Consider the following 26,012-nt stretch of genomic DNA (forward strand, 5'->3'; position numbering starts at 1 on the left):
GCTGGGCTGTGCCGGGCTGGTGCCATGTAGGCAGCGTGACCTTCCAGGGTGAGGAAGTGATCCGCAGTGGAATGGTATGCAGATGTCATCCTGCAGCCATCCCGGCCGGCAGATAAACAGATGAGCTGAGCTCTCCAGGGCTGCCACGCCACTGCCTCCCAACTGCCGCAAGCACAAATATTGACCGGAAGAACAAACCCACCCCAAATTAATCAGTGACATGATTTAGCAAGGACAGGGACATTGCACTAAACTCCATGGGGACCCTGTACCAAGAAGCAGAAGGTCTGCAGAAGGGGCTGCCTCATCCTGCTCAGTGCATTGTCTGTGTCAAATGAGAAGAGCCCAAGCAGGGCTCCAAGGTGGTAAGAGCTGGTGGCAGCAAATAAAGGAGATATGTTACGGCCCATTGTGCCAGGCACTATCCAGACACGGAGCACAGAGACCATCCTGATCCCAAAGAGATAACAAGGTAACAGGCAGAACGGACCCCAGTTCTGGTTCTTTCCAGATAAACTGGAAAGAGCTGGTGAGACCAAGATGCACAATACACTTATATCCCAATCCACGGCCAATAGGAAAGGTGCAAGTTGTCTTCCAGTGCCTCATGCCAGCTGCTGCCTAAGCTGTTCAAAACACATTGGGCCCAATCCAACCCAGCCCAGTTCTTCCACTGTTAAGTGCATAAGGGAATTCCTTTAGTTTTTGATCTATCTGATCTAAAACTGTTGCTTCAGTGATATGCTGCAAAGACCTACTGAAGTGCTTTTTTCTACAGCTTAGGTGAAACAAGCCACGCACAGGAAATGTGTTGGTCAGCTCCTATGAAAATATGGATTGCCCAGAGAATTCTCCTCTTCATTTCCTGGGATTCTGTGCTGCCACAGGATTGCTGACTTCTGAAATCACAGATTTGTTTCCGAGTGTGAATATGTTCCTCATTCCTCTCCTGAGCCCAGGGCAGAGGGAGGAGGTGCACAACTGTCAGAGGTGAGACAATATGAGGTCCCCTTGAAGCTCAGATGGCAGCCAAGAACTAACTGATTTACTGGGCTGGTCCTGCTGCCAATGAGCTTGTGATTCATGCACTAGCTCCCCTCTCTGACCACATCATATATTTTCTATTAGGCTGTCTTAATGGGTCGGATGGGAATAATTTAGCATCTTCTTCATTAATATATGCTAAGCTTTAGGAGATGGGGGCTGTACACATCTTATTCTACCCTGAAGAGGCATTCTGTATGCTTACAGTGCTATCTGTAGCTGTAATAAAACACACACCTAACCTGACACATGGGAAATGAGATGTATGTGTGGAGAGTTCATTTGAGAACTGCGCTGCAGGTAAAATGCAGAAGAACCCATTTTTCCAGCCAAGCACAGATATTCTGGTTCCTGGCAATTCTACCAAGCTCTTAACGTGAGAAATGAGGTTGATGGATAAACCTGTGGTCTGACCATGCTGTCTCCAAACATCCCCAACACTTACATCAGCACTTCCGAGCTCTCAAGGGACAATTTCACATTGCAGCCCAGTTCAGCAGGAACAGGCAGGGCTTTATCTGGATGTTGTGCTATGGCTGTGGTTACCACATGCCTGGGTTTTCCTGACATGTCCCTTCTCCTGCCTTGTCCTATCTGGAAAGGCAGATTCTGAGGTTTCCTGGACGCTTGATAGCCCTAACAGGGCAGAGACTGCTTGTAATAAGTGTAGCCATGTGCACAGCAATGCTGCGAGGTGTTGGCTGGATCTGTTGCACACGGGCTGTCCACAGGCACTGTGAGTCCCATGGGCCCCAACAGTGTGGGATTTATTGCCCCTAAGCTACCCTGCACATGCATACTTGCTGCTCTCTGGTAAACAGGAGAGCCATTACTGAGCTGCACATAAGGCTGGAGGTGAGAAGGTGGACAAGGGGCAAAGTGGCATTTGCTGGATCACAAAGAAAACCAGGCTCCTGCAAAAGCAGTCCCTGCATGTAAGCTTGTTGGGTTGTACTTACTTTAAGTGTGTTAAGAAGCCTCCTGCCTCCATCCTGATACCCTAGAGTGCCTAAACACCCCTGTCCAGCTCACAGACATCTCCCCACAACATGTCTGGGATCCAGGGAAGATCTGTCCTGTTTTAGGATGAGCAGTAGAGCCCACAGGAAGAGGATGCAATTGCCCAAACAGATCTCCATTCCTCTCCAGCAGCTGCCCAGCTTTTCTCATTTGCCCCTGCATTTTTCTCTGCATAGTTGCAGAGGCAAATCTGGCTTTGCCCTGGGACTTGTCAAAAATGCATCTTGTATGTCATGACCTGCCTGGCTCATGACAACTGCACCAACTAATAAATGGAGGCGGAAAGAGAAATAGCTCAGCCAACTGTTTCCAGGGGACAGCCCTCATTTATCTTGCTGGAGCCTGCTGCGAGCAGCAGGGGAGATAGCAGAGGAGGAGACCCTGGGTCATGAAGAAGCTGAGTATTGGCCCTGCAGCCACTCGCTGAGCTGAGGTTCCAGCTCCAAGCCTGGTGGATAGTCCTTCTCCAAAACACCTCTCATAATGCTACCTGTGCAAGCAGCCCCTGTACTGGGTGGAGAGGAACATCCAAATCTGCCACTGTGGAGTGGCTCCAGGGCCGTAGAGCTTGGGGACAGGAGAAGGCTGCACATGGCATGTTTGTACCACTGCCTCTGTCTCAGCTTCATGGAACATTATCATCCCTAGCCGCCAGCATCTCAGAGAGCCCCAGCTGCCCAGAAGCTAACGCTGGTGCTTTTTTTAGCAGTGAAGCATCCCTGAGGCCTGGCTTTCACTCCTTAAATTCCTGCATTCCAGCCTGGCTGGAGCGATGCCCCCCCGGCTGGGATGTAATTGAATCCCGGGGGCTGCTGCCATGGACGGATATTGACTCCCTCAAAGTGCAGGGAACCACCACCCCCTGACCCCATCCCTGAGCCTGCAGCAGCCACGCTCTGCCCTGGGAGTCTGGGGTGCACTTTGGGTTTTTGCTGCTGTGATGCTGGTGCACAGACTGCCCCTGAGCTGAAGGTGTGCACGGACGGGTGGCTCTTACCTCTCACAAACACGTAGGTGCTGACCGCTGTGGTGCCCTCGATTTTGGCATCAATGTACTTGTAGTAGCAGCGGTAGTAACCAGTGTCGTTCGCCTGGGTCTCTGTCAGCACCAGGACTTTGCAGTACGGCTTCGTGCCCGTGCCCTCGCAGTCTTGCTCTCGGATTGCCCGGCTGCTGCTGGGGGCTGCTGAGGACAACAACTCTGCCTCCTTCTCCTTCCCGGCAGGGTTCACCTTGCCTCCAGGCCACGACCACTCCAAGGGGTGCTGGCCTCTAAACATGGGCAAAGAGGAGAGTTAGCTTTGGGCAGAGCAGGGGCAATGCAGTGAGGATTTCATTGCCCTGTGTGGCTCCACACACATCTCTTGGGCTGAGGCATGGCTGTCCCCCAAGGAGAGGAACAGACACAAGCAGCTTCACTAATCTGCTTGCTGGGGACGCAGAGGCTCATCCCTTCCCCAGGCCACCTCTCTGGCCATGCGAAGCTGTAAGATATCAACCCACTCACAAGCAGGACTCCTCCTCCCATGACTTTGTCCTGCTGGTATCGAAGCCAGAACAAGAAGCCACATAGAACCCCAAGGGAAAGGCTCCATTTATTCTCTATTCCCTGTCACTATTAAAAGGGTCCAGAGCTATTAAGAAAACACATGGATGTGATGAGTTCCCTTGGCTCAGCGCAGCTGCTGGCTGGAGCTCATGCTGTGATGAATGGAGTGGGAAGGAAAATGAGGGAGGGAAAGCAGACTGGAAAGAAAATGGGAAGGAGAAAAGCAGGAGGGAGTCAGGGATAAAAGACTTCAGTGTAAAATCAAGGGAGGCTCAGACGACCGCTTCCTTCCCTGCTGCTTTGGGAGGGGGATACCTTGCTCTGCACAGCACCCTGCTACCCCTTCCCATTTTCTTTGCAGTCTGCTGAGACGCTGTGCTACAGACACCTCTCCATAACCACAGACCCTGTTCACCAGCAGCCCAAAGACAAACAGAGAAGTCCAGAAACTGCAAGAAACCCCCAGGCAGAGCGTGCACATGTCTATTTATATATAACTGAGGATTTACCAAGTGGGAAGCTTGCATATGCACATGTACGCACACACGTGCCACCATAGCCTGCTATAGCTGCACTTGTTTACTACAAACAAAACAAGCTTTTATTCCATGCTGGACGTTTCCTTCTGTGAAATCAGAGCCCCTTTCAGAGGAAGGCCAAGTCTCCACTTGAAAGCTTGCCAGTAAATCTGAAAGTCACTTAAGAATGTGCAAAAGAAGGGGGAAAAAAGAAGACCTCGTAAGAGACAGCTGGGGGATGAGAATGGCCCTTTGTCAGCACTGCTTGCTCTACCAGGGGAACTTGGGTTCATCTATTATGCAAGCTGGGAATAGGCATGTTGGCACATGCAGCTCTTCTGCCAGGGCAGTTCTGTGGCAGATGCTTCTAAGCGCAGCCAGACCATGACCATCACCAATAGCTGGACATAGATAGCAAGAAGGAAGTAAGATAAGGTCCTGTCAGAGGGCAAACGGCTCAGACGCAAGAGGACAGGATTCCTGTCCAAGCATGGGGAAAGACCTGCCCCTTTGTGTTTGTCTTCAGCAGCTGATTTATCTTCCTGCAGACCTTGCTGTCTTGCTCGCTGGGGCTGAGTTTGGAGATACGGTACTGCACTCTCCCCGCATCACCAGGCATAAAGGCTCTGGAGGCAGTGACGTGCCCTTGGGGACAGCCATGCAGCCCCTCTGACCCAGCTCAAACTTCTGCCTTCACTGAAAATGCCATCAGTACCTGCGGCAGGACTCGAAGCAGAGCTCTGGTGGCCTGTGGCCATGAATCCCTGGCAGGCTTTTCCTAAGTAGCCCTCTCACAAGCACTTCAACCAAAATAAAACTCTTGAGCTTTGAGTTTCTCCATCCTATGCATGCACAGGGAAAATACTAATAAACCTCTGCCATTCCCACTGCTGCTGTGCTCATGGCTCCACTGCACCAAGCACAGACCATGGTGCTGGCCCTGCTCTAAACCCAGAGCTGAGCGCTTCACACCCCGACTGCACAAAGGAGCCCCAAAGCCCTTTGCGGTTGCTCAGGCATTTTTGGCTCTCCACAAGGAGCAGGGTAATTGTACAAGTCTCCAGTGCTTCCGCTTTCTGTTTGTTTACCCACTGGGATTTTCACACATTATCAGATCCACTTGTTTTATTAACCATCAAGGCTTGCACTGAGTGACACGTGTTTGTATAAACACGGATGGGCCAGTACAAACAGGCTTGCTGACCAGCCTGCGGGCAGCTCTAAACTTTCCTTGATCATCTGCTGCTCAACCAGAGCCAGTGGAGACACAGAAGCTGTAGGCATTAGTGTGAGTCCAAGTTACCCTCAATGGTGTGCTTAAGAGGACCAGAAGAAGACAGGGAGGATGACAGGCCCAGACTCACTTGGGTTTGTTTCCGAATCTACCCTCTGCATTGGAGGGAAGGTCCAGGCAGCAGTTTTGGATGGTTTCCTCCCTCCTGTCACCTTCAGAGATTTATTCCCAAGTTGTTTTCCTTCAGCTCCGATAATGTGCTGCTGGGTGATGGAGCCTGCTGAAGCCAGCTGGAAACAGATGCATTGTGGGCTTCTCCACAGCTGTTTTCCTAAATATTTTCAGGACAGATGCTCTTCAAGGGAGATGTTGCAATTGGCACCACTTTCCTTCAATCCTCTGAAGCTCCCAAGCGTGCTATGATGGGCAAAGCTTGGTTTTGTGGCTTACCTGGAATAAGACAGATCCCCCCTCAGCACAGCAGAGGATGTGCACAGCAGTCACACACATGTAGGAAAGAGCAGCAGGTGGTGTGTGCCCCTGGACACTGCTCTGGAGCAGTTACAGTGGGGCATTGCCTTATCCTCAGGCTCCTTCTGCCCCTCCACAAGGCCCATTTCCTCCACAGGAGCCAAGAGGGCTCTGGGATCAAAGACTTCCTCTCTATCAGAGTCGGGTTTGTGCATCTGTGAACCATCTCTATTAATAAGTCACTGGGCAGCAAAGGACAACCTTGCCCTTCTTTCTGTAAATATCATGTCTCCCTCCCCACCTGAGTGCCCAGCACCTGCAGGGTGGGATGAGGCGGGATGGGAATGGCACAGCCAGGACCAAGCTGATCCCTCTGGAGGTTCCTGGTGTCATGCAGCTGGATCCCGTGGGCTCTGCTCCAATGTTCATCAGCTGGAACAGCACAAGCTCTCTGCTTTTCCCCAGCACAGGCTGCTGAGGGCATGAATGCAGAGATTCACAATATTCTTTCCTTCCTACTCAGGATGGGAGCTAATAAAAGATGGCACTGTCCATGTGGGCATCAGCCCTTTTGCCCTGCTCTGCCACATGCTTAGATCAAAACATCACTGGGGCTCTCAGCCAGCCCTGGTGTGATCTGTATTTTGGGGAATGCTCCTACACTGGTCCTCTGCTCTGTGTGGGCCTCTCAAGAGTGCACTGTGTTGGGTGACAAGGGAACACGCCTGTATGTGATGCCATCTGCAAAAGCACAGCCCCAGCATCTGGTGGCTCCTTGTGGCGTGCTGTGCCTTTGTGTCTCTGGTAAGCATGCCCAGCTCCAGAAACATCACTTATCCCATGGCCTGGCATGGACTCCAGTCACTGATGATGCTAGGTGGGCTGCAGAGCTGCTGGTGTGCGAGATGCAGGCTGCTGCAAGGGAGCCTGAGTGCAGTTGGCTGCGGGACTCTCACGCTCAGTAGGTAAAGCTTGAAAGGTCTCCAGGGAGTCTCACATGGTGGGTTTTGACTCAGCTTTCTGCTGCAGCACTGCTTCAAGCAGGCTCGTACTCCAGGCTCCAGGGCAGCTTGAAGAGCAGCCAGAGGACATTGCTCTCAAGGGAAGACCAGGGTCAAACTGAAGGCACCTCCAGCATGATGCTCAGCAGGAAATCCCTGGATCCTGGATTTGATTTCATATTTGTTTCTGCCCTACCCTGCCCCACCACCCTCTCTTTTGCCTGTTCTCTTGGTGGTCTGCATGTTTTTGTCTTCAGCTCCCATTAACACAAGCCAGGTCCTCCCAGGGTGGGCCATGGTCCAGAGAAGAGGTTGGAGAAGCAGCTGTGTGTAATCAGAGATGCAGGGACCAGGAAAGATTTACTTTTCATTCAAGCGAAATAATAGTGTCCTGCAGTCAAAGTCCTCTCCTCAAGGCGTTAGACAAACACAGGCTTGAGAGCTCAGAGGGAGAAGGGGAACCTCTGAGCCATACAGGAGATGCTGAGACCTGCAGATGGTGTGAAGGACACTGCACAGCCTGCAAGGAGCACGGCTGGGACAGCAGGATGCAGGAGTGATGGGCAGCCAGGGGCCAACATGAGCAGGGAGTGCATGGGTTTTAGTACTATTTGCAGGTGGCCCTGCTGCTCTCTGGCTGGCCAGTTCAGTCCTGCACAGCACTTGGAGCCAGGGGTAGGGATCTTCCTTATCTCAGCTGTGTCCATACCAGTGCGCTGTGAGCCTGAAGGATGAACCTTAGCACTACAGTAGGAAAGAAGCCCCTTGTTCCCACTTGACTCTGTGGCTTGCACGATGCAGGCTATGGACAGTCTGCACTGGAAGTAAGATTTTGGTTTTCCACTTCACGTGATTCTCCTTCATATTAACTGATACCTAAAAAGTGCACAAGGTAAGGGCAGCCTTGTCCACAGTCCAGGAGGGTTACCTGAAAAGAAAGGCTTTCCACTCTTCATGGTGCTAAGCAGATATGTTCTTGCTTGAGTGCAGAAGATACTGTCTTTAACAACAACTCTTTAACTTCAGGATGTCCTTTAGCTTTGGCTCAATCTGTGAGCAACACAGCCTTGCAACCACTTTCTGTGTCCTTCCCTGGGCCACTGCTGAGAAAGGATCTGGTCTGATTATAAGCTCATTCAGAATAATCTCACTGAATCTCCCCTATTCCAAGGTTTTAACAGAGAGTGTCAGTTCCAGCATCACCTGTGGATGCTGCCACAGCAGAGCACTGGAGTCCCCAGACTCTTTCCTTTATGCCCCCACAGCAGCACTATGGCTGACCACAGTTCTCCAACTCATGCATTTCCTACAACCCAGCACACACCATGACTCGCCAGGTCACCATATGAGCAAGCCCACAACCACTTATCTTCCCAGACGGGGTGAAACCCATTCAGTATGACCATCAACAACCTTCCCTCTGTCCCTCTCCCCTGGCTATGAACTGATTAACAAAGTAAAACCAATGCCATCTGTTCCAGGAAAAGTTAAATATGTTTGTGACAAGACATGAACACAATGCCGGCCAAGTGCTTGCAGTAATTGCTCCATGGTTATATATAACACTGAGGAACACCCATTTGAGGCCCACACTGAATTGATATCCCCACTGGCCCCCAGCACTCAGATCCTGAGCATGGATCTGCTTTCAGCTGCTGAAGGGAAACTCCAGCTTTCTCTGGAAAATTGATCTTGGTCAGTTCTCCAGGATAAGGGGTAGTGCTGAAAACATGCACAGCCAAGTGTCCCAGCATGGGATAAATCAGTTCAGGCACATCATCTTCTCAGAGCCACATCTCCAAAACAACCAGAGATGCTCCAGCTCTTCTCACAGTTATTCTCCTGGCCTCACTAGGACTTCTCTTCGCCCCCATGCGTACGAGGCAGAGCATGAAATTCCAGCTTCCTAGAAAGCTGGAAGCCTCTCACAGCCACCAGTAGGTACATTCTTACCTTCTCCCATGGACATTTCTCAGTGTGCCTGCAAATAACCTGCCAGATTTAAACCCCAGAACTGCAGCCCCTGAGGAGGTGAGAATAAGCAAGATCAGAGAAAGACAAGGAGAGTCAGGAAGGCCAGTTTCCCTAAAGAGCTTACAAGGGAGTTATCAGAGCATACAAATGTTTCTGTATCTTCCTTCTGCCCACAAGCCTACAGCAGAGGTTATCACCAGCCCCTCTGAGACATCTTCAGCTTCTTCTTCAATTAATTAATTAGATGAGTTCACACTTGGTGAGTGTGGAAGGTTTACAGTCAGCTGTGCTGGTTTGCAGGTGTACTGCAGGCAGAGTGTCCCTGATGAGCTCTCCTTGCCTGGTCCTCCAACACTCACCAGGTAGGAGCAGTCTAGGCAGGGCCACACTTGCTTGTGCCTTACCTGCAGGTGATGGTCAGTGTATCCTTGGCGTTGATGATGTGTTCCTCCTCGGTGATGCTAAGGGTAGGGGGGGTCATAGAATAGCTGCTCACCAGATCTGTGGAGAGAAAGGAGAGAGGGGATGATGCAGACATCGTTTAGTCTGGACCCACCACTGTAAGCAGCAGCTAGCCTGGCATCATGGGCTTCTTGCAGGAAGCAGCTCATAGGAGTCTGCTCCTAAAAGACAGTTTAATGCTGGCTCATTGAGCTACAAGTGGTTCATTTGCAGCCTCTCTGGCTCCAGTGAGCAGCTCTTCACCAACAGCCCCAGAGCCAGACAGTTCTTGGACTCAGACAGGCAGACTAGCACAGATGAGGGCCAGAAAAAGCATGGAAGATGAGAAATCAGGGAATTCAGGTGTGGCCGTTCCTCACCAGGTGGCAAAGATAGAGCTCATTTGGAATAGGGCTCTGAAATGTTCTTATCTGTTAACTGGAGGGAGTCTGGCAGGAGATTTTTCTATACACACGTAGTTTTCTGTAATTAGAGGGATAAATCAGGGTGCCCAGATACCACAAATGCAAATCTCTTGCATTTGTACAGAGATGCTCTCAGAAGCTGGCAGTGATTTACTGAATGCCCTTCTTCTGCTGGGCACTCTTAGGTACAGGACCAAGCCTCTGGAGATTACAGCAGCCCCCTTCCCTCCACCAAAGCTGGACAGGCATTCCAGGGGTGAAGTTATCCAGGCTCAAGGACAGGCAGTTAAACATTATCACACTGTTCTTCCAGCTTTTGTCCGGGAGAGTCCCACTTCTCCAGTGCTTGCATCTCCGGCATGCCAGACATGCACCCTAAGCTAGCTCCTCATGGACAAAACATCTCGAAGTACCGGTTACCCTCAGAGACATACCCCTTGTTTTTCATTAGCAGCGTTACCGACTGTCATTACTTTGTGATCTTTATCTTAAAACTCCAGCTCCTGGAGACGTGAGATAATTCAAAAGAGAAGTCTCAGTGACTGCAAAAACAAGCAAGCAAACTAACTCGAAATAGAAAAAAAACATCAACGCTGTGAAATGTGAAGCTGTGACTCAGGTAGATGTTAATGCTAAGAAAAGAATGCAAAAATACGTTGCTAACTCACTTCTCTATAGAAACACCAGGTTTTTGCAACCATGTTGTGTGCGTCTCTGTCTCCTTCCCCCGTAACACTCCAACCCATGTATCAGGGATGTGACAGGGAGATGTAACAGATCGCCAGCAACAGGAACACTGTGTGACACCTCTCCTCCAAAACCGTGCCTGAGGACCGCAGCCCTTGGAAGCCCTATGGCAGAGCCACACGATGAATGTGTCTCCATGGCGAAACCAGGAGACGCCACCGGCACCTCTGACACGCGGTCTCTGAGATGCCCATGGCGAAGCCGAGGTGCCCGGGTCCGCTGCCACCAGGAGAGGCTGCAGAGGGGACCCTGCAGCAGACAGGGACGTGCGGAGCGGCACCGCCAGCCCAGGGCCGCCGGCCTTGTTCTCCCTGATTGTTCTCCACTTCCTTCCCGCCTGCGCGCGGCTCTGAGGTGGTGTCCCCATGGCTGCCCCGTGGCAACGGTGGGGTGACAGCCATCCCCCCCCACCTCCTGCCTCCTCTTCCATCACCCATGTGAGGCAGCATCAGCCCCAGCCCGCCTCAGCCTGTGTGTGGGTCCTGCTCCCCACGGCCTGTCATGCAGACACCCCTCTCCCAATGACAACAACAGCAGCCATCACTCATCATTCAGCACACACCCTGGCTGGTGTCACCATGGCCTCTGGAACCGGCGCTCAGCCCCCATGGAGGACCTAACCCTGCCTCATGCCTCCAACCTCCCCTTCCCCAAGGGAGGGGACATCAAAAGTCACACACAAAAATGTGCCCCGGGGCTGTGCAAACAAATGACCGCATTTTTGGTAAAATCCCTTCAAAATGTAACGAGGTTTATTAAAAAAAGGGGGTGGGGGGAAAGGAATCTGACTGCTAAGCTGCATTTCCTATTAATGTTGGACATGCTTATCCCAGTGCAAACACTGCTCTCCAGATGGCCACAGCCTGCCAGTCCATCTCCCCAGCAAGCAGCAGTGCCTGTGCCTCCATGGTGCTCAGCCCAAAATGCAAAGGATATGGCTTGCCATGGGGCTGGCTGGGACAACAGATCCTCTCTTCCCATCAGTGCTCTGGGGCAGCAAGAAGAAAGCAAACCCCAAAACCCTGGTACAGCAATATCTGGGGCTGGCTGTGACTGGAGCCAAATTGAATCTTAAAACCAGAGTGGTCCCCCTTGCCTGAACCACTAAATAAGCGGTCCAAGGTGACAGGAGCCTCTCGGATGATGCTGAACGCTGCATCTGCTCCACCACTGGGCTCAGAGGGAGCAGGATGGCTGCAGAAATAACCCCCTGCCTCCCTTCACGTGCTGCACAGTGACCTGTTAGCAAACAACACCAGGGGGTGGAGGGGAAGAAAGGAAAAGTACGATCTGTGCAGGTTGAGGCTGTGGGATTCCTGCAGATGCATCCTGTCCATGGCCCTCCGTGAGTACAACAGGAAAAGGAACCACTGCTCCCTCCGAAAGCACCACGACGCAGGGATGGGATGGCTCTTTGGCTGTCCAGCCCCTGACTGCCCGGAGCTTCAGGGACTCCCAGCATCAGGCACTGGATCATGCTGGGGACCCACCGCTCGCTCTGATGCCCCACACTCATCTCAGGATGCTGATGCCCACAGGCACCTCTGGCATCCAAAACAGGCAAAAGGATGCAAAGAGCCATTCCCAGCCTGCAGAAGCATCTTCAAGGCCATCAGCTTTATCCCCCTCCCAGGTTCTCAATCCCTTTCTGTGCTTGCCAGATGGATCCACCCCATTGCTGCCTCTGTCCTTCCCATCCCCAGAGGAGCTTGTGCCCTGCTATGGCTCTCTCCAGTGTCTCACTCTCCCCAGCACTGAACTTGGTGCCGAGTTTGGCCATTAAATCTCTGCTGACATACAGATGGTTTGTGTCTCCAGCAAATCCCAGGGTGCGAGGGAGATGTCTCCAGAGCATGGAGTGCCTCCTCTCCTCTGAGTCCCTTCTTCCCCACCTCCAACCCTGGTGATGCTTTATCTCCTCGGTACTCCGAGCAGATCCTGCTCTCTCATACGCACCAAATTGTGCCCTTGCACAGGGAGAGCATTAGTGTAATTAAAAAGGCATGCGGCAGCCCCAGCAAGCTTTGTTTTTAAAAGATGGTTTCCAAGCAAGTTGGCAGCGGGATATTAAAATAAACAGAGGGGGATTGATGGGATGCAGCGAGAGGAAGCAGGATCCCACAGCCACTCACACCTTGTCTATTTTCAGAGAAGTGCATTTCCCAGCCCTTTTCCTAGCCTTGATCTCTCGGCGCTCGGCTCTGAAAGGGGCCAGGTTGCACCCAGGGCCTTCTCTTTATATCTGCTGGTTCCATTTCCTCCATCCCCCTCTGCCTCTTTCCGCACCCTGAAATCACTGCAGCTCCCAGCCCAGCGGCAGGGCTGGGGTCCTGCATCCCAGGGCTCTCCCTGCCTGCTGGGCAAGCCTATGCTCACCCTAGAAAGTGCTATCCACCCTGGGGCATCTTGCAGAGACCCAGCAGCCTGCAGGCTCCAGCCTTGTGCCGGACCCCACCTCTCCAAGCTCATGGGGCTCTTTTCCCTTGTAATGGCTGCAGATGGTTAAATCACTGCAAAGCATTTATGTCAGAGGCAGCATGGCTGCGGTGAGCAATGGGGTTTGGAAACCCATGCGAAGGCTGTGCACGGGTGAAGGTGCAGGCATAGCATGGCACAAAACACGGCTCCCACTCCCCGTCTGCTTCCACCCGCAGGAAGCCCTGCACCGGATCCTCACTCCGAGCCCCCGCACACCACCTCAGCCCCTCTCCGCTTCCCCTTCCCTCTCTCTCTGCTGAGTCGGCCCCGCTGACTGATTAACGGGCGCCTTTCCGGACAGGGTTTGTTCACACTCTGTCCTTCTCGCTGACTTCCTTCCCCGGCGCTGGCCGCAGCCGCCGCGTGTCCCCAGCTAACCGGCACGGCTCCTGCTCCTGCCACCGCAGGTACTGCTGAGCCTCTGGGTTCCTGCTGGTCTCCCTGCACCTCGCATGCACAGCCCAACCCGCCCCGGCTGCCCCAGTGCTGGGGCAAAAGATAGGCTGGAAGGGAAAAAAAGGTGTCTTTTCCTATAACAAAGCTTTCCTGACTCTGCGACCCCACCCCTACTTTGTGGCATCCAGGCAAAATTCCCAGTCAATGAGCATCCTGACAAAGCAAGGCAGGAACCTGAGATTCCAGGACACTTTCTACAAAAGGGATTTCTGGCAGGTTTGTGGTAGGTAATTGAATCTCCAGAGTGAGGATCCAGGATGGAGCCCCTCAATTTACCCACATCCCCAGTGTGCAATGCAAAGCCCATGGATGAGCCTCTTCTGACTCACCAGATTCAAGCAGCTCCTGTGACCCCTCCCTGGCCAGTGCTCAACAGCACTCTGAACGCCTTGGGATTGCTCAGGACCCAGCACCACCTTGTAGCCCGTTGTGGCCCATCTTGCAAAGCATCTCCTGTTCCACTTAGGTTTTACACCCGGCCCCAACCTTTGGCTGCAAGCTGCAAAGCCAGCAATGGGTCCTTCCCTTGCAAGCAGGGCAAGGCATGCACTTAGACCTGCAATCATGCACCATAGCTACTACGTGAGCACACACTGCTCCTGGACAGCCAGCAATAAAATTCTCGTACCTCACTGTCAATTGATGAAATAGGGACTGAATGACCCTTTCTGATGCAGAACAGCAGCAATAGCTGGTACTGGGGGACAGGGAGGAGAAACGTTGCAGACCTCTCCTCCAGCTTTGCAGGCTTGTCCAGTCCTTGGTATTGTCCAAATTAGCAGCATTTGCTGTTAAAACTGCACGTGCATCATTGCCCTGCAGGAACTAACCCCAGCCAGCTTCCCTGTGGCTCCAGCTACCTCTTCCCCACCTGCCCTGTGCTGGTGTCACCGAGTGCCCTGGTGCTGGAGGACCTGCAGCTGCCCACAGACACATGGAAGTCCACATGCTGGAGGCAGAGCTGGGCCAACTTCCCACCTACAGGGCTGTGAAGTTCCCTCATGGAGTGACTTCTTCTCATGCACAGGGCAAGCATCCAGCTGTGGGCTGGAGTGGCAACGCATGAGTGTCACGTCATGCGAGGAGCAGGCAGCTGGCAGGGCAGCAGGGGGAATTTGGACGTAGGGCTGTCAGCTCCTCCTCTTCTTCCTCCCGGTGCTTGCCAGCACGGAGGAAGGCTTGTTTTGCAGAGAGGTGAGATATCACACAAGGCTGAGAAATGAATGGCAGGCTCCAGCAAACGTGGGGGTGAAATACCAGGTGTTTTCTCTCCAGCCTCACAGCGGGCAGGGTGAGTTCCAAACCATGGTGGGAATTCACTCCAATGGAGCAGGTTCTGGCCAGGAGACACCCATGCTCGTGGTGAGGCTGGGGTTGAAAAACAGAGAGGTGGCATGCTAGAGGCCTCTGTGGGCAAGATGGAAACCGGCTGAGGTGTAACCAATGAATAAATCAAACCCTATAATGGTAGAAAACTGGAAATCCTCCCAGAATGATGTATTCGCACAAGGGCAAAGGAAGCAGGCCCTTCTGTTACAACATTCATGAAAGATGCTCTTTTTCTGCAACTCAGGGTTGACCATTACATCAGACCTGCCCCAGAAGGGGTTAAACACGGGGGCTGTGCTCCTCTGGGCAGCATCAGACCCTCTGCACCCTGTGTTGTGCTACTGCAGCATCACTGATCACTGTCCCAGCCACACAACTGACCCCCAGGCACAAAGAGCTCATTCAGATCCAGAGCAATGCCTTTCCCCTTCTCAGGGTGGGCGATGCTAATGGTGAGACAACACTCCTTTTGTCCAGAGATTTTAATCTATGGACCTCCAAGCCCCCAATCGCACCGAATCAACAGTGTGGTGGATCTGTGTCCTCACTGCTTTGTGAGGATACTCTCAAATCATCAGGTGTTCCTTTGCTTCAACCAGAGCAAGCTGTCACTATTCAAGGGCTACAAGGCACTAATAATTACAAGAACCCAACCAACTCTCACAGACACAGAGGTGTTCATCATTATTGGGTGCCTGATCCCTCCTGTCCAGCACCAAAGGCATAACAAGACATTAATTTGCCCCAGGACATCTCTGGGTAAGTTGGTGCATGGAGGCAGCAGCTCTTGGGCTTTCCAAGCTGGCAGTCTCATCAGCAGACAGAGACAGAAGAACTTGAAAGCAGAATACACTTTCAAGAGAGCTGGGCTGTCCTGAGGAGCAAAGTTGTCCTTGCATCCTTCAGTCCTGGTCCCTTGGTGCCTGTAGGCAGGGATTTAAAGCAGGGTATGTCACAAATGAGCTGCCCTGAGGCAGCAGAGCACAGCTATACCTATTGCCTGAGCATGCTGCCACCTGCTTTAGGCACTCTGGTCTGCATGGGCACAGCCACCATGGTGCCGTCATCCCAAAGCATCCTAAAGAGGGGTCAAGGAGCGCTGTCTGGGAGTGTTTATCTGTCTGCCTTTCTCCCCCCGCAGGAAGCACTATCTCACCATTGCCCTGCCTCACTCCAGCCTGGTTTCCTGCTCCATCCTGCCAGGTTTACCCTGCTTTTTCCTCCTCCCCTCCCCCTGCCCCATGCTGTCAGCCCATGTTTGCATTTCTGTCTCCTGCTGTCTTTCCTCTCCCTGACACCCCCCGCGCTCACTCCCTACTCCATCCTCCCCAAGAGGCTACGTCCTGAGCCAAAGTTAGCCTCTGTCAGGTAGCCACATGTCCGGCCTGGGGCAGCGGGTCAGCCGGGGCCACCCTGCAGACCTCCTCCAGGATCTCTGCTGTCAGCAGCCTCCCCAGGCCCCAGGGGAGCCGGCTGTTTGCTGCTCTGCTCGGGTGAGGGATGCTCCTGCACATCAGAGAGCTCGTTTCCCCTCGGCCCACCCTTTCTGCTGCTGGCCAGACACCGCTTTGTTTGGTCCCCCATTCCCTGAATCGCTCGGGGTTTGTTGGCTGCCTGCTCCTGCCCGGAGAATCCTTTTCCTGCCTTTGAGATAGAGGATGCTCGAGCCATCTGTGCAGTTTATTTCCTTGTAGAAACTAACAAGCCAAGGATTGCTTCCTCTCCCTGACATTTCGGAGGGCAGCTCCGGCTCAGTGGGATGCGCAGGGAAGGGAGCGGGAGCGCAGTGCCTTCAGGCAGGAACAGGACCTATTCTGTCCACAGGATTCACTCCTCAAAGGGTAGAAATCCTCAGACCTGCAAAAACACCAGCGGCAGCTCCCACTGTGCCACTGCCAGGAGCCCACGCTGAGTCGCCCTGCTCAGCTTACACAGCCACCTCTCTTGCAGTGGCCCCTATTAACCGCATGGCTAAACCTCACAAAACTCAATTAAAATCCTCCCACATCTTCAGCGCTGTCCGGTTGCTTCTCCTCTTGTTTTAATTTACTTCTTTGACAATCTTGCCCTGCTCACATCCCCTGCCCCCCCCAGGATGTGATTAACATGGTGCAGAAAGAGCAGAGGGATCGGATGGCTTTAGGGGACTGGTAACAGAAATTAACACCCTTCATTACGTCTCTAACCTGCAGGGAGGCGATGGATGCTTCACAGCCTGTGTGAAATGAGTGTTGGGCCATATCTGTTACCTGGAAGACAGGCTCTGCCAGCAGAACGGATGGTCAGGATGGGCTGAGGACGTCCCTCCTGGGGGCACTGGGGTCTTTGGACAAGTGGCTTGTACTCCTGCTACCTCCAGTTAAACTGTCTGGGACTGCTCAAGGGCTCCTGACCATTGCAGGGTTTAAAGTTGAATTCTACCCTGTGTCTTACACCCAGGTGTAACTCCAGGGGGGTATTTGGGCTGAAATACCTCTGGCAGCAGTGGTACAAACCTATGGGACACTGAAGAGACATCTCTGGCCACTGAGAAGAAAGGATAAGCCTATACAGTGACAAAGGGAAACGACTAAAGAAAATTACCATCAGCTGCTTCTCACACTGTACCTGATGAAGTTACAAGGCAGATGACAAAGCACCTTCTCATGCAACTCAGCTAAACTGTGGATTTTGCCACTGTGGGAGGCCCACAGAGATTCCCAAAGAGAGGAATATGGTCCCAGAGGACAAGTCATCACCAGCTCCTACACATGCTGATCCGGGTGAGACATCCAGGCCTAGGAGCCTCAAAACTGCCCACTACCAAAGCAGAGTGGGTGCATAGGGCAGGATTCCCCTGCACATGCCAGGGCATCGTCCCCTTTCCTGGAGCCCCATCTGCTCATGCAGGGTCAGGACCAGCTCTAATACTTGGGCAGAAGAAGGGAAAAGCCTGGGCAGCAGCAGAGAGGAGACCCTCACTTTGGACATCAGTAACTACATCTCCATCATGAGCTCCCAGAGGCTCAGGTGAAATTCCTGTCAAAGCAAGCCACAGATGTGCATTGGGGAAAGATGGAGTTCAACCTAAGGGAAGCTTTGGCATCCAGCTCTCAGTGGGAGATGAAGCAGCAGCAGCTGGCTGGGAAGGCAGACAGAGCCCGAGGGTGGGCACTGAGCACAGAGAGAAAAGGGCAGCAGCACTTGGAAAGAAAAAAACAAGTCACAGGATTGTTTTTACCTTGATGTGTGTGGGCTTAATGGCTGGCCTTTGAAGTTTAGCTCTTCCCAAGACTGCTGGCATATGGACAGGCTGAGCCGAGCACTGAGGAAACCCCTGTACCCCACTCAGAGCCGTTGTCCCCATCATGAGCAGACCTGCAGACCCTGCCTGCCTCCTGCTGCAGCCAGCCTGGCCATGCTGGGCTTTTACAGGGGTCTGCAAGCCACACAGCTGGATTGGGAGGCACCATGCCAAGCGGAAAAGACCTGCTCCTCCATCTTCATGTCCCTGGAGTTTGCATCCAGATGTTTGCTACTTTGCTGTGAATTGAAATCAACTCAGAGCCCTCAAACCAAACAGCTGCCCTGGAGCTGGCAGTGCCTGTTCTCTGCAGCACAGCCCATCCTCAAGTTGATCTCCTGCTGCTGAGTGCCAGAGAAGCTGATGAACAGGGTAAGTGGGGAACAACAGTTTTGCAATTAGATGATTATCTTGGCCTTGGAAAACCTGGATTCAATCCCTCATCTGCTCCAGGCTTCCTGCAAGCTCCTCATGCAGCTTCTTCGTACCTCCATCCCCTCCTGAGCCACAGAGGGTAGGGCAGCTGGAACTGGGCTGCTTTGGCTTGGAAAAAAGAAGATACTCAAGCAAGAAAGGAGGAATCCTGATTTCTCCTAATGAAAGATAAGAAGGAACAAAGAAAATGGATTTATCCCTGAGCCAATGCAACATGAAAAAGCTCCATGAGATGTGGATGGATCCAGAAAATAGGAAGTACAGGCAAAGTGCAGGAAGAATTTAAACTTCCTGATTATCAAAGCAGGGTGTTCAAGCATCGAGCATAACCTAAAAATAATAATAACACTAAAAAAGCAAAGGGAAGAGTGCTCACGAGCACGGGGAGCAGGAGAGCACGAACCCCCTTTCCCGGCGCAGCTTCCCGCATGCACACCCGCACGTGTGCATCTGCACGACCCCCCCGGCTGCCTCCGCCGGGGTGGGCACGAGAAGAGGCAGGAAGATCACAGGCACACGCTCTTCAAAGCAGGATTAGTCATCAGAGGTAGTGCAGAGGAAGGAAGCCTCAGGTACGAGGTCAGACGTGCTCAAGCAGGGAGGGCTGCTGGGAGAGCAGCTCTGAGCGCTCGCTGCAGGTCTGAGAGCCCTCCCGGCACCCGCACAAGCAGGACAGGAGGTGCAATTCCCTGGGGTAAATGCACCTACAGCAACACAGGGGATAAGAAATGGCAGAGCTCCTGGAAAACACTGCACAGCTTGGTGCAGTGCCATGCCTGGAAGCAGCCGGAGCTGGCCAAACCCAGAGCCTCCCCTCATGCGTTCATACAAACCTTACTGTGCTCTCTACAGGGTCCTCAAGAGGGGAGGACTCCAGAGAGCACAGCAAAGCTCTCCCCCCACATAGGGCTTTGCTGGTTGCTCCTCACCCCCAGGTCAGTGATCTTATCTGCTTCTTAATGGGCAGAAAGACTTGAAGATGGAGTGACTTGGGGCACTGGGAGGAAAGCCAGCCCCACAGGGCTGTCCAGGGTAGTGATGGCAAGTTCAATGCACATGCTCTCCGTTTCTCTTGGCACAGAGCTGTGACCACAAGCCAGGAACCGCTGCAGCAGGAGGTGATAATCATCATCTCCAAGAGCCAAAGTGTATCAGGGCATTCGCGTCACTTGAGATTAGCTGGCTGTTTAACATCTGCACAGATTTCTCTCTCCACCTCCACATAACACCCCTCACGCAGCTATGAAACTCATTTAATTCCCTTCCAAGAAAGGCTGAGTTGGAAATGTCACACTATCACAGCACAGTTCCTACGATGAAACACCCAGCCTAAATGGCAGCATTGGACCCTGGTGCTATTTGGAGGCCAGTTTAGCTAAAACAGATTATGCTGCCTCTTAAAAATAGTTTACAAGAGGGTTACCAAGTTCCATAAACACCCCGTTACTCTTGTTAATGCTCAGAGCCTGACTGTTGTTTTCCCGTTCAAAGGTGCTTCCCTTGCCATGCAGCTCAGTAGGGAGAGCACGCAAGCAGACGCAATGGGAAGGAAGCGTTTACACATGCTAATGACTTCCACCAAAAGAGCACAAGCACTAACAGGGAAATTGTGCTAAAGAGACAACACACCACTTCCTTGGCTGTCCCTATTTGGTCACCTCAAGGTACTCTGTGCTCAGAGCTGTGGGGTGAGGCTGGGGATGGCCTTCCTTGGGAAAGCCAAGGTGTGAACGCAGGGAAGACACTGGCTTGGACCACAAAGGCAGGAGAAGCTGCTTTGGCACCACACTGAACCAAGGGGCCGAGAACACACATGGGCCCTTTCCCGTTCCCAGCAACGTGGGTCTGGGTGCCAGAGCCTTTCCAGGTGCTGTTCAGGACATTTCGGCAGCGCATCTCTCCTCAGGCCAGCACAGGTTTCCTAAGTTCACATGGGGCCCTGTTTATTTTTCTTCTTTTTTTAAATCTACTATTGTATTAAGAAGTGTTTTTCTTCTGGCAAAGGTTACTGTGGGGCCAGCGCTGCGCGGAGTCTCCTGCCTTCCATCACCACTATAACCTCGGAGCGGGAGCTTGGCCCGGCCAGCGCTGCTTATCTTCAATGAATGCAGGCTTGTATTTCCACTGCCATATAAAAAATAGACCCCAGCTCTCCCCCTCTTCCCCAGAGCATTCTTTGAAATGCCACCCAGCCCTTGTTATTGCTGGGAGGCTGGAGAGCCAGGGATTAAGTACCTCAGGATGCATTAGGCTTTATTTGTCTAAGCAGCCAAGGGTGAGGAGCAGCCATAAATATTGTGAAATACCAAGCACTGTGGAGGGGCAATGCTGGGCAATGCAGGCACCACAGCAGCAGCATCCCATCTTGGGCTGGGTGCAGTTCTGGTGTGACTGATGTCATTGAAAGATTCCAGTCTCCCTACAACACAGGAGGTTTGCCCATCCTCATGTGTGCAAACTGGGGACAGCAAACTCCCACCCATGCCTTCTGGTTGCCTCCATTAGTCCTTGTGGCATGTGAGCAAGCAAACGTGGTGGATTTATCTGGCCAAGTGGGAAAATCCCATTGCAGTGCTGTCACCCAGCAGGACATACACTGCATCTGAGTCTGTTTGCCCAGAACAGGGTGGTATGGGGTATGCTGTGGCTTCCTTTCACCTGCACACTGAGATGTCATGGCCCAGAGGGGATATGAAGATCCCATCCCAGCACCAGCACTTAGAGACAGCAGCCCGGGACCTGCCAAGTCTGATAGCCTGGCAACAGCCAACAAACCAAATGAGGAGTCATCAGGACCAGATGCACACTACATCAGTTGAATTGCTTTACAAAGGCATCGCTAGGTAGCCCCATTTGCAGGCAAGGAGTTGTTTTCCCCATGCTTCATCCCAGCACAGGACCATGCATTGCCTGCCCAGCAGCACTGGGATTTTCTCAGCGTGAACGCATCTCCTATGGGAGCATCCCACACTGCAGCCATCCACCATGCTTTTGGGACACACCATTAAACTTCTGCCCTTTTCTTCCCAAGGGATGAGCACTGCAGCATGGTGAAGGGATGATGGCCACTTAGACCAGATTACACCTCACTGGGGACCCTGCTCAGGCTAGGATAACCCAACACATAAGTGATGGATTTCTGTGGGTGCTGGATGCCGTCACCTCTCCTGGATGCAGTTTTGCTGCTGCCATCGCTCTGAGCTGGCACTTCGAAATCTGAGTATAAACCACAATTCATGCCCAACCTTCTTGCCTTAGTAAATATCAAGATTCACTGTCACCCATGGAAACTGCTGACTTGACCCTCACTTCTGCCAGTATTTATTCTTATAGGTCACCATATCCAACATCCATCTCAGCAGATGCCAGTATTTCAGAAATGGGGAAAAGAAGTCACAATGGAGAGCCAAGCCCAGAGCTGAACCTCACTGTCAGCACAGGTGAGTGTGTCTGTGCAGACACATACATGCTTCTCCCAGCAAACACAGACCCTTCCACATGCAGGGAAACAGATGGAGGGTTTTCCAGGCTCTGCCACACAGCTTTCTGCAGTTTCTTTTAGGGGAGAACACATGAAACCAGTAAACCTTTAACAGACTTCCCTGCTGCGTGAGGAGCCCAAGTGCTCTGAATCTCAGGAAGCTGATGGAGGACCCTGAGTCTCATGAATGCGCAGACAGACCATCACAAACCTGTGGAGCCACCATTCCACTTGGCTCCATAGGATCTGCTGACCCCCACGAAGCCCTGCCAGCAGCTGAAATGTGAACCCACCAGAGGATGGGTGCTTCGTGTCCCCAGAGGGACAGGGGACAGTGACCCAGGCAGGGGCCTGGCTGCCATGGGCACTGCTAGCATTGGCTGCTCAGCAAAGCCATCGTGAGCTTGCAGATTCCTTATAAACTTCCCATGTGACACAATCACCCAGGGGCCAGATCCTGAAGCCCTTTCTTTTCTCTTTACTCAGTCCAGTCTCCACTGCAGTCATTGAAGCATTGGCCTAAATACAACTGAAGGACTTCAGGATTTGGCCCAGTAATAAAAACTTCCTTCCTTTGTCTACTGCTCACTCCGCATGATCCTGCTACCTCCCAGCCTCCTCCTGGCCACGTCTCCAGAGGCTGGGGCCGTTGGTTGTTTCGGTTGATGCTGTTCTTTCATTTCACCCTCCACCAGTCCATGCCTGTCCCCTCATGGAGCCGCAAGCTGTGGTGGAGAGAGCCAGGGCAGCCAGTGAGGAAGAGGATGGATCATGGGGTGAAATGCAATCTGGTAGAGGCACAGTGCTGGTCCTGGGGACATGCAGATGTGTGGACACCATACAGGCTGGGAGCAGTCTCAGCTATCACCTCCCCAGAGCAATTCCTTCAACACCTCTTTAAGGATGGGATGGGGCATCTCTAAAAGAGCTTTTCTCCCTCACACTGACTGTAGAGCAAGTGCCCTAGGCTGTACACTGGAGTTTTATGTGATGGGATTGGGTGAGATGCCTCCTGCCCAGGAAGTTGTATCAGGAAGTTAACTCATCTCGCTGCAATGGCAACTCTGCATCATGCTAGGAAGTGATGCCATATGAAACAAATATAATTTCAAACAACTGGCAGTATGAATCTTGCTGCTTTCTCTGCCGCAGAATAACCAGGAGGATGCAAAGCCCTGTTATCCCCTGTGGGTACCTACCTCATCCCCAGCACATCTGAAATGTGTACTGGCGTTCAGGGCAGGAGGCAGGGGCTCCTGCTTCCTTCCCATGTCTACCAGCCTTGCACACACCTGTGGCACCGACAGAGCAATAAATAACCACAAATGGACTGATACAGCAATTCCCTCTATGTGCATCTCCTCTGTTGCTTGATGATGGAAAGCAAACAAAAGCAATTTGAACTTGGCTGAAATGAGAAGCATTCAGTCCTGAGGTACCAGCATAGTCTGAGGACCTAAACCTCAATCCTGCATCTCACGGATGCTCAGGTAGGTGACCTGGTCATATAATGGATTGCTCAGAGAGCACAGAAACTGTTCCTGTGAGTTCCTGCTGAGATTTGAGGTCCTGGAGGAAGATGCTCAGCTAAAACTGAAACGATCAGACACAAACCTTGGGGCATCCAGCCCCAGGGGACACAACACTCTCTGAGCAGCAGAGGGCTGCTGACCTCAGGGTTCCAGGCTGTAGCCTCACAGGTCTGTGCGAGCCCTGTGCCACCGTGCCCTGCATCCCAAGAGATGCCAACCTGTGCATTGCATGGGCTGAGAGTCCAAGGTCCAGTCCAGCAGCAAGAGCTGCCTTGCTCAGGGCTTGCTCTTTAAAAAGTACAGTCTTGCTGTACATTCTGCCCTTTTTAAATACATTAATTGCCATGGAAACAATGCTCTTGGTATGGGAGCAGCCTGGTGGCCTCTACAGATGGAAGATAAAAATCAATGGATACATTGAAATACAGGCTGTATTTCAGGACCTTTTGTGGTTTTTGAGGCTGGTCACCATGGGCACATAGCAGAGAATGGCTCAGATGCTAACAAGATGCCAGCTTCTGTGGAAAGAACGCTGGGGACAATAAAACATGCAGTAACATCTTCTTTGCAGTGTTTATCTACTCGGTCAGAGCACTCTTGTGTGGGAGCCAGTCCCAGCACTGATGTACTCCTGGCGCTGGTCATCGTTCCCAGCTCCTGCTGAAACAACCCAGCCTTGGCTGCCCTTCACATCCTCATTGTCAGTGAATGGAAAGAATGCCTCACCTGGTCCCAGACATCATCAGGGTGGCTATGTTCCATGCCTCCCCTCTTCCCATCCATGGCCCTTTCACCAGCTCAGATGCCTCACCAAAAAGAAGTGCCAATGTGATACATATTCACCATCACTTCTTGGCCTTGACAGTCTTTTATATAGCACTGAGGGGGTCCATACACAAACCAGCACAGAGTGGAGGGCTGTGAGTGCCCTTCCCTCCATACCCACAGACACCCCCAAAATCCTGGAGCAGAGGGCAGCCCCAGCTACCCAGCTTCTCTCCTCCAGTTCCCTGCCGTGCCACCCATCATAAAGGGGTCCCTGAGCTGTTATCAGGCAGTGACAGTTTCCGCCATCAGATTCCTCCTGTCCGTCAGGAAAGCTAAATAAGGAACGTCGTTCAGGCGGCTGCAGGAAGAGGGGAAATGCAGGGACATCCGGCCCAGCTGCCAATTTTTCCTTTCCCATGAACCACCACTGACCTCCGCCAAGGGAGAACCTGGACACCCAGCCTGGCATCGGCACCGCTCCTCTTCGATTAACCCTTCCCAGGGGGATGCTCTGGCCCCTGCAGCCTGCCCGGGCGGGTGGCCTCACCGTGCTGTGCAGTGTGGCCATGGTGGGATGCTGTATGGGTGCTGGGATGGGATGCTGCATGGGTGCTGCATTACCAGCGCTCACACTGCAGATCAAGGTGGGTGGACTCAGCACACTGGCTAGCATTTTCCAACTGGAGCTATGGCCAGGAGAAGGCTTAACCCCTCCAATGTCTGCACGCAGATGGGTGGCTACACCTTGCATGGCACCAGTGGGTCCCAAAAGCATTCTTGAGCTATTTAGATCAATTTTCTCTATGCATGCACTGAGATCAGAAGCAGGGTTGAGCTTATTCTCTTGCCTATCCCTCTTCAACTAAACTGGGTTTTCCAGGCTCCACCAGGACTTGTAACCAACTCTGTCCTGATTGCTGCAGACAGGGAAAATCACATCTCATCTTCCTCTCTGCTCACCCACGGCTCTGCCCATCAGTAAGAGGGACCAGGACAATCTGCAATCCACTGAACCCTTTCTCATGGTCCTTCCTGGGGACAGCCCTGGGGTACCTGCTGCCTTTCACTGCACAGAAGCAGAGCAGGGGAGCAGCAGCAGGGCTCAAAGTCAGGGAGACCACAGCGCTTGCCTTTCCCCATCACCTGTGGTGTTGCTTTCTCTGCGTGCTTGTGCTCTCTGTGTGCTTGTGTTCTCTGCGTGCTTGTGTTCTCTGCGTGCTTGTGTTCTCTGCATGTTCTCTGTGTTCCTCCACTTTAGAGCCTTTTCCTGACCCCCTAAACCGACCCTCCCTCATTAGCACGTGACATCCATCCCATGGCACCTCCAGGCTTGGCCTGCAAAACCTGCCCTGGAGATCCTCACCCTGGAAGGAGGGGGCAGAAACGCAGCAAGAAAAACAATCCACACGTGGGAGAAGCTGTAAGGTGAAACACAAGTCACCGGCTCAGACCTGTTTCTGCCACCTCAGCAGGGAAACGACTCCAGGAGAGACTCCCTGCTTAATATCCTCAGCTTATAAAACTCAGTGGGAGTTTCAGTGCCGGCTGCTGCGGGGCCAGGTTTTCACCCTCCTCCTGTTGAACTTGCACCTAGAGATGCAGTGATTTGCCCGCAGCTCATGCCTCCTCGCCCACTTGACTGCAGGCCATCTCCACTTCCACTATTCTGGATTAACAATGAGGCACCACAGATGGGCAATAATACTGTGTACCAAAAACAGCTTGGCTGGAGAGAAAAAAGCCCCCCTGGGATCCCTCTAACCCTCTCTTTTAACAACGTGAAACAAGAAACAAAGATCTGGGACAGCCAGAGGCAATAAAACCCC

General features: G+C 52.5%; 1 protein-coding gene across 1 annotated transcript in view; it reads right to left on the reverse strand.

Moving 5' to 3' along the window:
• The window catches only part of FLT4 (fms related receptor tyrosine kinase 4), a 54,418-nt gene that overhangs the window by 24,354 nt on the left and 4,052 nt on the right, over positions 1-26,012 (reverse strand). Inside the window, exons 2-3 of the mRNA XM_034066974.1 lie at positions 9,216-9,312; positions 3,062-3,336 (exon numbers count right to left, since the gene is read on the reverse strand). Coding sequence (XP_033922865.1) covers positions 3,062-3,336; positions 9,216-9,312 — 372 coding nt within the window. The remainder of the gene's footprint in view (positions 1-3,061; positions 3,337-9,215; positions 9,313-26,012) is intronic.

The sequence above is a fragment of the Melopsittacus undulatus genome, chromosome 10 (assembly GCF_012275295.1).
Source record: "Melopsittacus undulatus isolate bMelUnd1 chromosome 10, bMelUnd1.mat.Z, whole genome shotgun sequence".
Classification (NCBI taxonomy): Eukaryota; Metazoa; Chordata; class Aves; order Psittaciformes; family Psittaculidae; genus Melopsittacus; species Melopsittacus undulatus.